Genomic DNA, 14924 nt, shown 5'->3' with positions numbered 1-14924 from the left:
GAATTGAAGTAATTAAAAATTGTGTTTAAAAAATATCTTTCAAATATGATTTGGATGGTAAAAAAGTCCTTTTGTTTTACATTTTGATCCAACTGATGTTAAGAGAATTGAAGATATTAAACAAAATGATGTCTATTAGAAACTCTAGTTTAAAGGAAAATAACAAAGTTAAGTTTGCTTGATGTAAATATAATTATATATGTTGTGTGTTTCTAACCTAGAATTAATTTTCGTCAGAAAAGTTATTTTTCATTTTTCTTATCAATTTTACTCATTATAAAAGTTGACCAGAGTAAAATTATTGTGATTGTTTGTGTTAAATTTTCTAAAAATTAAAAAAGCAATAAAACGATTAAATGATTCATAGTCTATATTAATTTGTATGAATGAAAAAGTAAGTAATTTTAAAATCTTTTTGAAATAATTTTTTATTTAATTATGCTTTAAAGAAATTCTAATTAATTTATATTGGTTAAATAGTATATTAGTTGGTAAAAACTTCTTTGTATAACTTGATTTATCTTCAAAATTAATTGAGTTTTGCTTGTAATTATTAACCTAAAATGAAATTGCTTTTCAGCAAGTACATTTTTTGCATTTGTGTTGCATAAAATTGTGCCACTTACAAATGTTAATAATACTTTAGAATCCTAATAGTCTCAAATTTGTCTAGTTGTGTGTTTGTTTTAACTTGAAATAAAACTCATTCAATGTGAATCCTAGAATTTGTTCTTGTCACATGTAAATTTATGTGAAAATCATTAAAATCTACATTATAAGGAATTGAACTATTTGTATTTGTATTACAAGGTTATATTAATGATGTGATATTTCATCGGGTATAGAACATTTACTATAAATATCAACATATTTAAAATTTAAATATTATTTTATAGAACTATATTAATGATGCATTCACGAATTTTATAGATTCTTTTATCCTATTATTGTGAAAATATATAAAATTAATTACAATGGAAAGACAGGGCTAAAAAGTATATTATTATGATATCTAAAATAGTTTATATAACTTTGCTTACATCACAATGCGATATTTATAAACTTTATTATATTTAATATTAGTTTTGCGAGCCTAAAAAGTATTTTAATTAATAATATATATTATATTTAACATCAAAGATAAGCATATGAGTGGATTAAGCATGTTCTCATGATGACTTAATTTGTTTGTGACAAAATAAGGTATAGAAAATTGTGGGAAAATTGAATAGTCAATTGCTTCGACCGAAATTGATGGAATCAAATTACTAACTTTGTAAAATTAAGAGAAAAAAACTAACTTTTGTGGTTGACTGTTTGGGTCAAATTAAAATAATAATAATAATAATAATATAATATAATATAATATAATAATAATATATATATACTATAATAGAAAAGCAATTCCCAAATTAGTAATTTATTATGATTATAGTTTTAGTAATGGTAAAATTATTGAGTTACAATTGTGGTTCAACCAACAAAGTAGAGGTATTACCACTTTTCTCTTGTGCATATTTGTAAAAAGGATAATAATATTTTAATAATTTTTTTTTAATAATTTTTTGATAACAGAATATGTGTCACCATTTTATTGGTTTGTTTGAATTTATTCTAAAAAAATATTTAAAACGGACCAATCATAAACTGTTATATATACATTGTAAAAAGAAGTCGACCTTTACATGGTTACCTCATGAGTGAGAAAACTGTTCAAGTCATTTTGTTTTTTGGGTACGCTTCTTTGTCAAACATGATCCAATGATGTCGAAAACCAACCTTTCTAGAACAAGCTACCAATGAATAGCTTCCTAAAATGTTGTAAGTTTGATGTCCTAATCAACCTCATACTAAACAATTAACAACACACGTACTGTAGCCAAGTAAGAGTTCTTTCTTTGATTCAACTAGCTAAATGACAAAATCAGCTAAAAAAAGTCCAAACTAAACAGAATAATATTACAGAGAAAAGTCTTACATCTCAGATGTGAAATTGTTCATATATTATTATTATTTAATAAATCTAATATTTATATACCATATTTCCAAGTTCAAGTAAAAAAACTACGCGTCACTTAAACATAAAAAACAAAGATAGTTTCTAAATCTCCTTATAGAAATAGTTGTTTGTATGAAGCCTCCCAAAAGTCTCTAATGAGATATGACTAAGAAAAAATGAAGGAAATTGCTAAACTTAGACAAATTATTAAATTATTATGTCGAAGGATAAACTAAAGTCTATTGTGATTATAGTGTGTATGGTGTACATAAGCACATAGTTGAAATGTTGTTAACTGAGGAAAATTCTGCCACACTCTATGACTTGGCAATCCAATCTTGTGTGCCATGTTTCAAAGTTTAACATTGATAACTACATTTTATAGATTTATAAATAACTTGGTGCACCTACCTGACGTAACTTGTACTAAATTAGTATATAATGAGGTACCATGAAATCAGGTCAAAACTTACAATATCTCAAATTATAGTTTTTTTATGGATCTTTTTATATATAACATACCTTTTTACACTTGATGTGTTATATAGTGACATAAAATAAATTAATATACAACTTAACTGATGAGAAATTATTGTTTGTTTGATAATTAATATAATTATAGTAATTAAGCTTGAGCCAGGTGTAACTTCTTCTACATGAGTAATACTAAGTATTTATTCATATAGTGTTTATAGGTGTAAATCCTATTTGAAAATTAGATTATATAAGATGAAGTTAGACTTAAAATCACCCATCAGATTATATAATATTTATCATTTATTATATCCTCTACCTATTAATTTTCTACTTCTCTTATAAATTACTATAATTTATGTTGCATTTTACAACGAGGTGAATAATATTTTAGATTTATTTATTTTATCTGTCAGTACCCTAATGAAACAATATACTTGACAAGGAAGTCTACATAGAAAATTGTTAAAAATATAGTTTTGTTCATACATGAAATTGGGGCCATTTTTATGTGCTTACTTATCATACTATCTAGACGAACTTGGTAGCTTGTCGTGCATTTGTGGATTACTGGCTAGAACATAATTCTGAAGAAACTGTTTAGAAGAAGGATATTAAAATATTAAAATATTTACTTATCTATAACAACTTTTATAACTGTTATATTAGTAAAGTATTATGTGATCTGACAATTATTTGGTACAAACAAAGTTTCACATCGAATCGACGTAAGAGATAGACATCAGTTTATATACAGATAAGATATCTTAAAAGGTCTTTAAAGTGATACTAAAAACAAATCCATGAGAGTTTGACCCAAAATGGAGAATATCTCACCAATGTGGAGATATATGTGTATTGAACCTCCCTTTAGCAACTTTGAACATTTAAATAAAATTAATTCTTGGAATTCAAATGTCTTACAGCATCAATTTTACCACTAAAACTCTTTTAAAGCCAGATTCTTTTAATACTAATTTAATCCTAACCTGCGATGAATCCATGCTCCAATTTAGCTTACTCTAGCTAGTAGTAGCCACAAATATTAAAATGGTTAAATTTGTTGAACACAAAGTTTGAAATGAGAGTGGGAATGAAACAAATTTCTAGATGAACGCAGGTTGTTGTTGTAGGATAAGGTTTCATTGGAACCAACTGCACGGCACTGCTATTTGAAAATTTGTTACCTTCTAGATTGCATGATGTCCACAGAAATTGGATTATACAAAAATCAATTCCACAATAATATTCCAACGAATTTTTTTACATGTTTTACGGAAAGAAATTTCGTGAATGTGATAAGGATCTGTTCTGCATTAAGTAACAAAATCACTAAAAGTTATTAGTAGTGAATTAGAAACAAGTAAACATATATTTTAATGTTTCAACCTCTTCTTAACCTCGCTTTAATAGGTTTCGATTATCAAATCATTGTTAATTGTAAAAAACAACCGCTGTCTTATCTCTTCGTTGTATTTCGATGTTCATCACCATATATATCTAGAACAAGCATTAGGGTACATGTTTTTTGATTAATTATACATAAAGGAAAAGTTATTTAGAATAATCAGAAGCAGTTATGCAGATCGCTTTCTATTCTCTGTTAAGAAACCCGTTTTGTGGTTATTTTCCTTGAGAACGTGCATCATGCATGTTTGCAAACCTTTGACTTGATTAAATATACAAAGAGAAATCAAAGTTTAGTTCGTATTTAAAATTTTATATTTGCAGTGCTAGGTTGTATAGAATTGTTTCCACCATGAATCACGTTCTGAAATTGAATTTATTGTCACACCAATCTCATTATTTAAAACGACAACTGCAAAATGACCTACGAATTAAACAAACCGTGAGTTGTACGCAAAATAAGCTTAAATAGTGATAAATAAAATGTCAGTTTAAAGGAAAGGTTCAACGTTAGGATTCAAGAGAAGAGAAGATTGAAATCTTTCGAGTATTTTTAGGGTTTTCTTTTTTCTGGTGAGATGACAAGGAACATAGCTGTTTTTAAGGTTTTGGAACAACAATAACCAATTAACCTCTGCGTTGTTAAGTGCATAATAGAAAAATCAAGCTTAACAGGCCTGAGATTAGCACTTGCAGAACAATTAATTAGCTTAATGATAAGCCATGATGAAACATGCCTTCAGTTAAACTATTTTAGCAGAATTGATTTACAAATTACGCGGATACTTGTTCTTTGTTTTCACAAACACAAATTTCTTATAGATATATGTATGTATGTATATACCAAGAACTGAACAAATATAATTTACATACAGTAAAATAAAAATGAAAAAAGGGAGCAAAAAGCAGTGTCCTACACTACAAGAACATATTCAATTGAAGCAGTGAACCAAAGGAGCTGGTTGTCTGATCTTCAAAAACTCCAAATCATTCTCTAATGGCGTCAAATTCAGATCAGGGAACAGAACTCTCTCGTTGCTGCTACCCTTGTGGTTCATTTTTGGTGAAGAAGTATTATGAACAGTGGTAGCAGTAGCATTGTTCATGTTTCCATTTGATGATGTTCTATGGCGTCTCATGTGTCCTCCCAAAGCTTGCCCTATCGCAAACTCCAAACCACAGACTGAACACTCATGAGTCTTAGGTTTTGGTGGTGAACCATGAAGAACTTGGCTATGCTCACTCTCTCCCATCAACCTAGGTTTCTTGTGACTCGCACGGTGCCCTCCCAAGGCTTGAAACGACGGAAACTGCCTCTTACACGTCTTGCACTCAAACACACGGTGGTTGGAAGAGTAGTTCAAGTAGTTTGTCTTCTCAAATTCACCTCCTGCAGAAAGCAACATCAAGTAGTTGGCCATGGTTACGCTATCAACTTCTCTTTCTCTCTTCATCGCCACTGTGCCACAAATATCAGTACTATATAATGTTTTCTGGTTTAAAAGGGTGTCAGAATATGGATATGATGAATGGAGAAAAGGGTTAAAATGAAAAGAAGAAAAGAAAGGTTTGGAATGTGAGATATGAGACTTTGAAGAGTATGGTGTGTGTGATATTTATAAGGTTGGTTTTGTTTGCTAGATTTAGAGTTTGAGACAGTTGTTCTGATTGATATAGTTGACGTTTCTGAACATGTGTATGAGTAATATTGTGTGAACGTGTACTGTGCAACACACTATGCTTGTGACTTTGTTGAATTGAATGTGTGTTATACGTAAGCAAGTACGAGTAATAGAGCAATTAAAAAGCAATCTATTGGATGCATTGAACTAGGGCTTTTCCTTTGACTTGTTGGATTGGTCTGAAAGTAAGCATTGCAAGGTTCATGTTTACTCAACTAATTCAAAGCTACCAAAAAAATTTATAATATTTAAAATTGTTGGACAGAAGTTTTGAAATAATAGTAATGGTTTAAGAAAAGGGGTTGTTCTAGATGGCAGCCAGTATAAGATAGAATTGAAGTGTTGGTGTGTTGGACTGCGCTGTTTACTTGGAAAACTACTTATCTTCTAGACTCTGTCTGACCAAGGAAAATGGAATATTACTCTAACGTGCTGCATCTGTCTTGCCATCACCAACTTTCATACATTGATTGAATAGGATATTAGAAAAATGAAATATTGATCTTCTTCCATTATATAAGAATTTGCTTGCAGAAAAACTATTGATATAGCTTTGGAATAGTAATGCCTTATACACTGTACAACATATATTTATATATGTATTTTTATAGGTCTGTTGTTTGTTCTGGTGACACCATCACTTTTGAATGAGAGTTGAACAAATAGTTATTAACTTATTACATTGAATATGATGGTCAATGTTGTATAACTGGGTCAAGTCAGCTATATAACTTGTGCTATCACTTCATTTATCATTAGATAATGTTATCTCACAATTTATGTTGGATTAAAGATTTCTTTAGTATTGATTTTTGTAAATGATGTGTTGTTGTACATTAAGATTTATTTAAATATGTAAAGAATAGGAAACTTGAAATATATGTAAGATTTAACTCCTAAAAAATTAGTGAAGTGAAGTTTGGTATTTAGTAAGTGGTAAATATGAGTATTAACTTCACTCGGAGATAAAAAGTTCTCTGAATATTGAGATTAAAAAGTAAAAAGTGTGACAATCTCCCAACTTTAAAAAGTCTTTTTGCCTAAAGAAGTAAATAAAGAGTCCTAACTTTAAAAAGTCTTTTTGCCTAAAGAAGTAAATAAAGAGAAGAGTACTTCAAGTCAAATCACACATCCATTTGCTTTAATTTGTTTAATTTCTTCTCTTTATCTTCTATCGTCTAAATTACAAGGTATTACCTTGTATATATATGTATGAAAGGATTTTAAATGGGATAATATATGCATATGTCTAAATATATTATATATAACTAAATATAATACATTTAATTAAATATTAACAAATACTAATGTAAATTTGAAAGCTTAATTATCACTTGTGAACCAATATTAGATGAGTTGGATTGAAATACTTTGATTTTGATAATTATTTGACTTCGTAAGCATATTCAAATTATTTTACCTAGATGTATTAATTATTTTATTTATCATTAGAATAATTTAGAAATTAGTAATTTTATTGTAGTTATGCTTTGAATAAGATTTATATTATTAGATAATTTTGGTCTATCTTTAATATCAATTGTTGTAATATAATACCATTTAATCTTAACAAAATTTCAATCATTTATATTAGAAAATGTATATATAACATAAGACAAAATAAATTCATAAATTAAAAAAAATATATGAAACTAGATTAGAGGGTGTGCCAGCCCATGCAATAGTGCAACACAAGGGCGACACTTGAAGGACCCAGTAGCAAGCTACCATAATGGCCCTTCCCCTTTAAAAAATTAATTTAATATCGTGTGGACCATTGGCCCACATATCAGATATTAAACTGATAAGAACAGATACTACACTTGATCTTAGCCAAAAGGCCGAGAAAGGTATGAGTTCTTTCATGTTGAGAAGCTCATTTTATAGTACAACATCAAGTGACTGTTATGTATTACAGTCTATGTGGGACTCAGCACTGCATCGTGTAATCCACCAATTAGTACTCAAGCTAAAACCCAGGTAACTCTATATATTTAATTAATTATGAGATGAGAGTGCTGAAATTGAGTTTTGTGCATCATTGTATAAAGTCTGAAAGTTATATGAGTTGGATTTAAAATAAATTGAAAGAATAGTTAACTCTTTTGATTTAATCTGGTTAATTAAAAATGTAATGCCCATTTGACTTCATAAATAAATTCAAATTTATTTATCAAGTTGTATTAAATTTTTATTTAAAAATCTGCCATTAAAAACTTGTTTAGACATTAGTTTTTTTTTTTTTAATTATGTCTTGAATTCAAACCAGGATATTACATTATTTTAAACTTTAATTGTTATCAAGTTATAACATTCCATGTCTCAGCCATTAACTTATCAGGCTTCACAATGCATTGTGTGGGGGAGCATAAGTTATTTCTACATTTTTAATTGTTTTCGAGTGACTATTATTATTGATATTTCAAAAATAAAAAATAGTAATTATATAATTGTTAATATTTTTAATGAATTTTTATTATCGTGATAAATAAGTAGAAAGATATAAATGGAGGTATAATTTAGGAAAATAAAATTATATAATTTAAAGTGAATTTTTGTTATTGGATAGACAGGTAGATAAATATAACTGGATGAATACTTTGTCAAAAATAAAATATATCAGACTTTGATAATACATTTTTTTCCTATGTGTCTCCACGCATCTAATGGTATTATTTAGACATTAACAATTTCAATTTTCCTAGTTGATTATCTTTTAAGAGTATCACAATCTGAATTCTTTTTATTAATAATATTTTTTGGATTTCTTTTAATGATTATATCCTCATCTTATACATAAAAAACGAGGGAAAATTAAGATAGTAATATGGCGAACCAGTTTATTTTTGACAAATTAATATCATATTAGGTTAGGTTGGTCGATAAATTAAAAATAATCTAATTCTACATCTTGATTTGTCAAATTATTATTCGTCAAGCTACTGTATTAGTATTTTGTTTTGTTATTGAAAATTTAATATTACATAAAAACATACCGAATTATTTTTATATGAAAATAGATTGATTTTAGACTAAAAATGATTCTTGTCCTGACTATTTCATATCTTAATCGAATTATCAAACTTTGATCAAACTGTGATATTGTTTTAATGTAATCAAACAATTAACGAAGTTGGACTAACCAGACTTGTATTGGTGTACTTCATTGGAGTGAATTTGTTGAAGTTTGACACTGACATTCTAAGGTAAATAAAATGTTAAGATTTGGAAAACCTTTTAACTGGCTGGCTCTGCTCTTAAAACTAGTCAAGGACTTGCCAACCTTCCAAAACCAATTAAAAATCAAGGTATTTTGAATTACAGTGACTTTCGAAAGTCGACAAGTACGGTTAAGGCATTTAAGCCTTGTTCCTACAAATCCATCAACATTACACATACATTTCATACATATTACAACACACATATATCTATCATAACACCAATTCATTTTAGCAACCACCAAATGCATCAACGATGAAGAGAATGGAACAAACCTTGAGCATAGCTACAACGACAAGACAACACGAGAGAAAGACGAGCACGAACATCACCACCATGCGTGCACACCACACCAGGAAAAGACACAAAACCACAATAGAAAGAATTGAAAGAAGGCGGGCGCGAGGGAAATTGAAGAACCAAGAAGAGAATACATAAAAACAATCACAATTTTCAATCAATTAGATTTTAATCAAAATCAAGTAGCACATGTAATGAAGAATACACATCTTTTATTATTATACCACAAAACTCATTTGACTTCATGAACAAATTCAAATTTGTTATTAAATTTTTTATTTAAAAATCTACCATTAAAAGTTATTCAGAAATAAGTTATTTTTTTTTTTGTCAACTTTTGTACAATAATTAAATATCAACCATTGTACAATAATATAATTTAAACTTGATAACATTCACATCAATCAGAAAAACCCTAAATATATAACTAACATAGATATTCTACAAAGCACAGCTACTTAAAAAAGAAAATATAGAACTATATTAGAGGGTGTGCCAGCCCATGCTATAGTGCAACACAAGGGCGACACTTGAAGGACCCAGTAGCAAGCTACCGTTATGGCCCTTCCCCTTTAAAAAATTAATTTAATATCGTGTGGACCATTGGTCCACATATCAGATATTAAACTGATAAGAACAGATACTACACTTGATCTTAGCCAAAAGGCCGAGAAAGGTATGAGTTGCGATGTATTAGGAGGTTCGTTTTATTGTATATTATCAGGTTTCTGTTAACTACTATAATCTGTGTGGGACTTAGGAGTGACTCATAATAAAGGTTGTCGCTGAGTATATTCCCGATCACCTGTTTGACTGTCCACAAAACAACAAAAAGCACTTGAAATTAAATGGTCTAAAAGCTGAATAAGAAAATTGACCAGGTTCATCAGCTGTGGTACAAATTATTTTTACCTATTTCCTAAGCTTAGGGGCAGAAAATTGCTGTTTGAGCTGAAAATTCTTACAACTTGGATAAAAAAGCTTGGCTGCAGCAACATGATTCCAAAATGATACAGCTAGCCATTGCTGCAAACCTTGGATGATATGGGCAGAAACAGGGATAAGAGTTTCTTCGCAGCATCAAACATGTTTGCATGATTCTCACAGGTGCAAATTGCTTTCTAGGAAGTCTTATTCATAGCCATGGTTGAGTCCACTAATTGATTGTTCTTCAGTGTCCACAACTCTTGTCTCGTGTAAAAACGATGGAAAAATACAGACTTAAATTCCTGATTTCTTTTCCCTTTATTTTTTAGCAAAATACACTGAACAAACAGTACATACATACGAGATACAACTAAGTCTAAACTGTCTCAAAGCGAATCCAATTTCTGAAACCTAGACTACAGTAGTTATACATCGAAACTAGTCAGTAATAATAATAATAATCACAATAAGAAAAATTTTACCTGTTGGAGAACAATTGACCAAGTTTACCACTTGGTACCAAAGAAAAACTACCTCTACATAAAGACAAAAAGAAAACAAATATTAATAATTTTCCAAGCTGCCCTCCAATTATTGCCTTCTTCACTCTGCAGAAAGCATGAAGATGCTGTGCCTCAGTAAGGGAAATTGATTGGTTCTCGTTGAATGGCTTTCTGAACTAGCTCAGCCTGCTCCTTATGGTGAACCTTGAGGAAACCAGTAGCTGTTGCTGCAGAAGGAGCACGACCAACATATTTAACATCTTCATAGCCTCCTCTACCTACAGCCTTCATGGAAGTTACGAGCCGGGGTAAAACATATGTGTATCCACCCATGTTCATTGGCTCTTCTTGACACCAGACAACCTCCGCATCTGCCAAAAACACAACAAAGTATAATGTAAAATAACTAATAACAGCAACAGACTCCAAAGCTTCAACGTTGAAAAGACGTACTTGGATATCGTTTAAGCTCTCGTTGCACAAGATCATAAGGGAAAGGACAAAGCTGTTCCACCCTACATATTGCAACATCCTTTGCATCTTCCTTTGTTCGCTGTTCGTCAAGTTCATAGTAAACCTGCAAGGAATACAAGAAATCGATGTAAAAAGTTTATACCGATCGAAGCAGTACATAAAATTTACAAACACAGATAACATAAAATTCAGTAGTTCCAATCAGGATCACACACCTTTCCAGAGCAAAGTACTAAACGTCTTATACCCCCTTCAACGTCTGAGTGATTATTTTGGTCTTTTATGAGGCGCTTAAATCTGGTTCCCTGTTTGTCAAAACCGGGATGTCCTTGAACATCATCAAACTCAGATAAGTTTGATCTGCAAACCTTACTACGAAGCAGGTTCTTAGGGGACATTACTATAAGAGGTTTACGGAATTCCCTGTGTATCTGGAAGAAAACAATGCAACAGTGAGAAAATAAGTACCAAAAATCAAGTGACCAAACTAACACCAATTGAATGATGGTGTGGACTACAAACCTGCCGGCGTAAAACATGGAAAAAATTTGCAGGAGTTGTAACATTCACAATCTGCCAATTACACTCCTGAATTTGTTTCCGAAGAGTAGGATCCATCTCAGGAATAGTATAAGGATGGTCATCAGCCATCTGCCAATAAATTAATGGAAACGTTTGAATGCTATTAAGAGTAAAAAAACACAAGATAAAATCTTCACAAGCAAGCAACAAGAGACAATTATTCAAGTTATTTGTTGAGATAAAACTGTGAGATCACAATTACCAGTCTAAATTAAACAAAAAAGCTCTTTTTCTGTCCTTCCCCTACAATGAACTTCAATATATATATATATATATATATATATATATATATATATATATATATATATATATATATATATATAGGGTGTTAATAGATAAGAATAATCAAAATAATTAACATTCCATGGTTCAGCCATTAACTCATGTCTCAATACATACACTGTTTTTGAGGGACTAAAGACTTCGGTAACTTAGATATTAATAATAGTATCTTTCAATTTTAAGAGAGGAGTGATTAACTACCAACACAATTTTTAATTACCTCACCTAATAACAAAACATACTAATTACAAATACTTTTCTAGATAACTGGGCAAATGCTAGTATAAAATTATTTTATTCTTCAATAGAGATAAATGCATGAATAATTTATGAAAATGTATAATTCTAACACTAATAATTTTGGATTTCTTTTATTTGATGTATGATTATAATGCACTGTTATTACACTTAAAAAGAGAAAGAGGTGGTAGCTCCTACAATTAGGATTTTACAATAAAAAATTAACATACCATAAAAACAATCAAGAAATATACATATAGATTAAAGAGTGTCTGCCCAGGAATAAACATAGAACTAGATTAGAAGGTGTGCCAGCCCATGCAATAGTGCAACACAAGGGCGACACTTGAAGGACCCAGCAGCAAGCTACCGTAGTGGCCCTTCCCCTTTAAAAGATTAATTTAATATCGTGTGGACCATTGGCCCACATATCAGATATTAAACTGATAAGAACAGATACTACACTTGATCTTAGCCAAAAGGCCGAGAAAGGTATGAGTTCTTCAGTGTTAAGAGGCTCCTTTTATAGTACAACATCAAGTGACTGTTATGTATTACAGTCTATGTGGCACTCAGCACTGCATTGTGTGATCCACTCCCATTAGTCTATATTTAATTAAGGATGAGATGAGAGTGCTCAACAAATCCCAGGTCGCCCTTGTGATTGAGTTTTGAACATCATTCGTATAAAGTCTGAAAGTTATGTGTTGGATTGAGATATCATTCTGAATTGATAAATAAATTGAAAGAATAGTTAACTCTTTTGATTTAATCTGGTTAATTAAAAATGAACATCATCGTATAAACTCTTTGAATACTATTAAGAGTAAAAAAACACAAGATAAAATCTTCACAAACAAGCAACAAGAGACAATTATTCAAGTTATTTGTTGAGATAAAACTGTGAGATCCCAATTATCAGTCTAAATTAAACAAAAAAGTTCATTTTTCTGTCCTTCCCGTTCAATGAACTTCAAAGTTTCCAGCCGTAAGTCAGATTTCCTTTTTAGTATTGTTCCAATAACCTGTATCCTTGGTATTCCCCGAACTAATCATACTATGTAAAATGAACATGACAGAGCCCTTTAGTACGTGGTGGTATGTCAACCACAAAGTAGAACAAAGTTGTATAGCAGATGGAATAAAAGCTTTCAAAAAAGTTTCTAGGAATTAGAACACAAATTCATAAAAGAGAACCTGAAGGAAGCGTTCCAGTCTTCCACTTGAATGCTCAGGTCCCTGCCCATCATAACCGTGAGGAAGTAACACAACAAGCCCAGTCTGACGCAGCCACTTAGACTCACCAGAACTCAAGAAATTGTCAAATATAACTTGAGCCCCATTAGCAAAATCACCAAACTGAGCCTCCCAGATCACCAATGAATTAGGATTTTCCATTGAGTAACCCAATTCAAATCCAAGAACACCAAACTCAGAAAGTGAGCTGCTTATTGAATCAAAGATTAATTAGTTAAGGGATTCATAGAATACCATCTATCTTTTGTTAAACTTGCAGTTCACACTTTATTAAAGTATTAAATGAATCATACTGATATATATTATGATTTATGGGAGAGATAAAGTTTCATCATGATAAAGACACACAACATCATTGTATAGGTTGAAGTTTGAAATTTGAAATGCACATGATGCCAGGAGAGTAATTACATCTTCAGGGACTTGCAGAAAGAAAAATCCAATGAAAGATCTATTTAACCACTATTAATGGTTTTTGAAAAGGGTCATCAAGAAAATTAGAAATATAATTCTAAATGGTCAACGCTGCTTTTTCAAAGTACCACATACATTGCAATGTACTGTAATACATGTCACAATTAAAACTACGAGAAAACAAAAACAGACAGTGATGAGCACTTGAGACAGATATGAATTCAAATTTTAAAAGCTTGAGACACATAAGAAACAAAAAACAGAAAAACAATCATATAAACCTGGTTTATTTTCTTTTTAGCAAGATTTAGTATGTGTTAAAAGCATATTACCTATTACTGACAGTAAACATCTCTTCATTTTGATTCATTATCACATGGTCAAGGGGGCAATATCTCTCTCCAGTTGTCTGATCATGAACTACAGCATGGCGATGACTAAATGTTCCCCTTTCAACGTCCTGACCACTTAAGCGAACATGGTTTCCTTCAACAATCAATGTTGCAAAAGCAAGAGCCTCAGCAAATCCCCAGTCAATATCTTCCCCAGTTTCAACCATTTGGGAACGCTGTTCATAAATTCTCTTCACCGCTTTATGAGGATTAAAATTTTCAGGTAACAGCGTGATTGCTTTCCCTACATTTTTCAAGATCTCTGGTTTCACCCTGCACAGGATAGACCATAGATTTCAGCTTCTATGCTACAACAGAAAAGATTCAAGCACCATTAATACTAATTCATCATACCCAGTGTTCCGGATGCGTGAAATTTGTTCGGGTGACTTGAAACCAGACCAATATGCTGAAAGCCAATCTCTTCTTTTTGGAACATAATCTTTGCTAGCCAAAAATTCATCATTTAGAATTGATGTCACCTTTTTATGTATCTTATCAATGTCTTCTCGTGTCAGCTCCCCAGATTCCAAAAGCTTTTTCTGGTATATCTCAAGAGCTGATGGATGGTTTCGGATGACCTAATATAGACAAGAAAGTTGAAAAAACTGCTGGACTAGTCAAAGGGAAACATGTACAGTAAAAAAGAAAAGAACTAACCTTATACATTTTAGGCTGTGTGAAAGATGGTTCATCAATCTCGTTGTGGCCAAATCGACGGTAACAAACCAAGTCAACAACCACATCCGAATGAAAAGTTTGGCGCCATTCA

The 14924-nt window shown here is 30.8% G+C and overlaps 2 protein-coding genes across 2 annotated transcripts in view; both read right to left on the bottom strand.

The window, feature by feature from the left end:
• Positions 1 to 4663: 4663 nt before the first annotated feature.
• Positions 4664 to 5486, bottom strand: LOC106771581 (zinc finger protein ZAT11-like). Its single transcript, XM_014657573.2, has one exon. The coding sequence runs from the start codon at positions 5332 to 5334 to the stop codon at positions 4813 to 4815; it is 522 nt and encodes a 173-aa protein (XP_014513059.1). The 5' UTR covers positions 5335 to 5486; the 3' UTR covers positions 4664 to 4812.
• A 4076-nt stretch (positions 5487 to 9562) lies between these two features.
• The window catches only part of LOC106770733 (2-oxoglutarate dehydrogenase, mitochondrial), a 7434-nt gene continuing 2072 nt past the window's right edge, over positions 9563 to 14924 (bottom strand). The window contains exons 2-9 of the mRNA XM_014656527.2: positions 14813 to 14920; positions 14507 to 14733; positions 14093 to 14425; positions 13287 to 13533; positions 11508 to 11636; positions 11201 to 11416; positions 10965 to 11088; positions 9563 to 10882 (exon numbers count right to left, since the gene is read on the bottom strand). Of these exons, the coding sequence (XP_014512013.1) occupies positions 10644 to 10882; positions 10965 to 11088; positions 11201 to 11416; positions 11508 to 11636; positions 13287 to 13533; positions 14093 to 14425; positions 14507 to 14733; positions 14813 to 14920 (1623 nt within the window). The 3' untranslated portion in view covers positions 9563 to 10643. The remainder of the gene's footprint in view (positions 10883 to 10964; positions 11089 to 11200; positions 11417 to 11507; positions 11637 to 13286; positions 13534 to 14092; positions 14426 to 14506; positions 14734 to 14812; positions 14921 to 14924) is intronic.

The sequence above is a fragment of the Vigna radiata genome, chromosome 8, assembly GCF_000741045.1.
Source record: "Vigna radiata var. radiata cultivar VC1973A chromosome 8, Vradiata_ver6, whole genome shotgun sequence".
Lineage (NCBI taxonomy): Eukaryota > Viridiplantae > Streptophyta > Magnoliopsida > Fabales > Fabaceae > Vigna > Vigna radiata.
The sequence above is the reverse complement of the archived record's forward strand: the minus strand, read 5'-3'. Positions and strand labels throughout refer to the sequence as shown.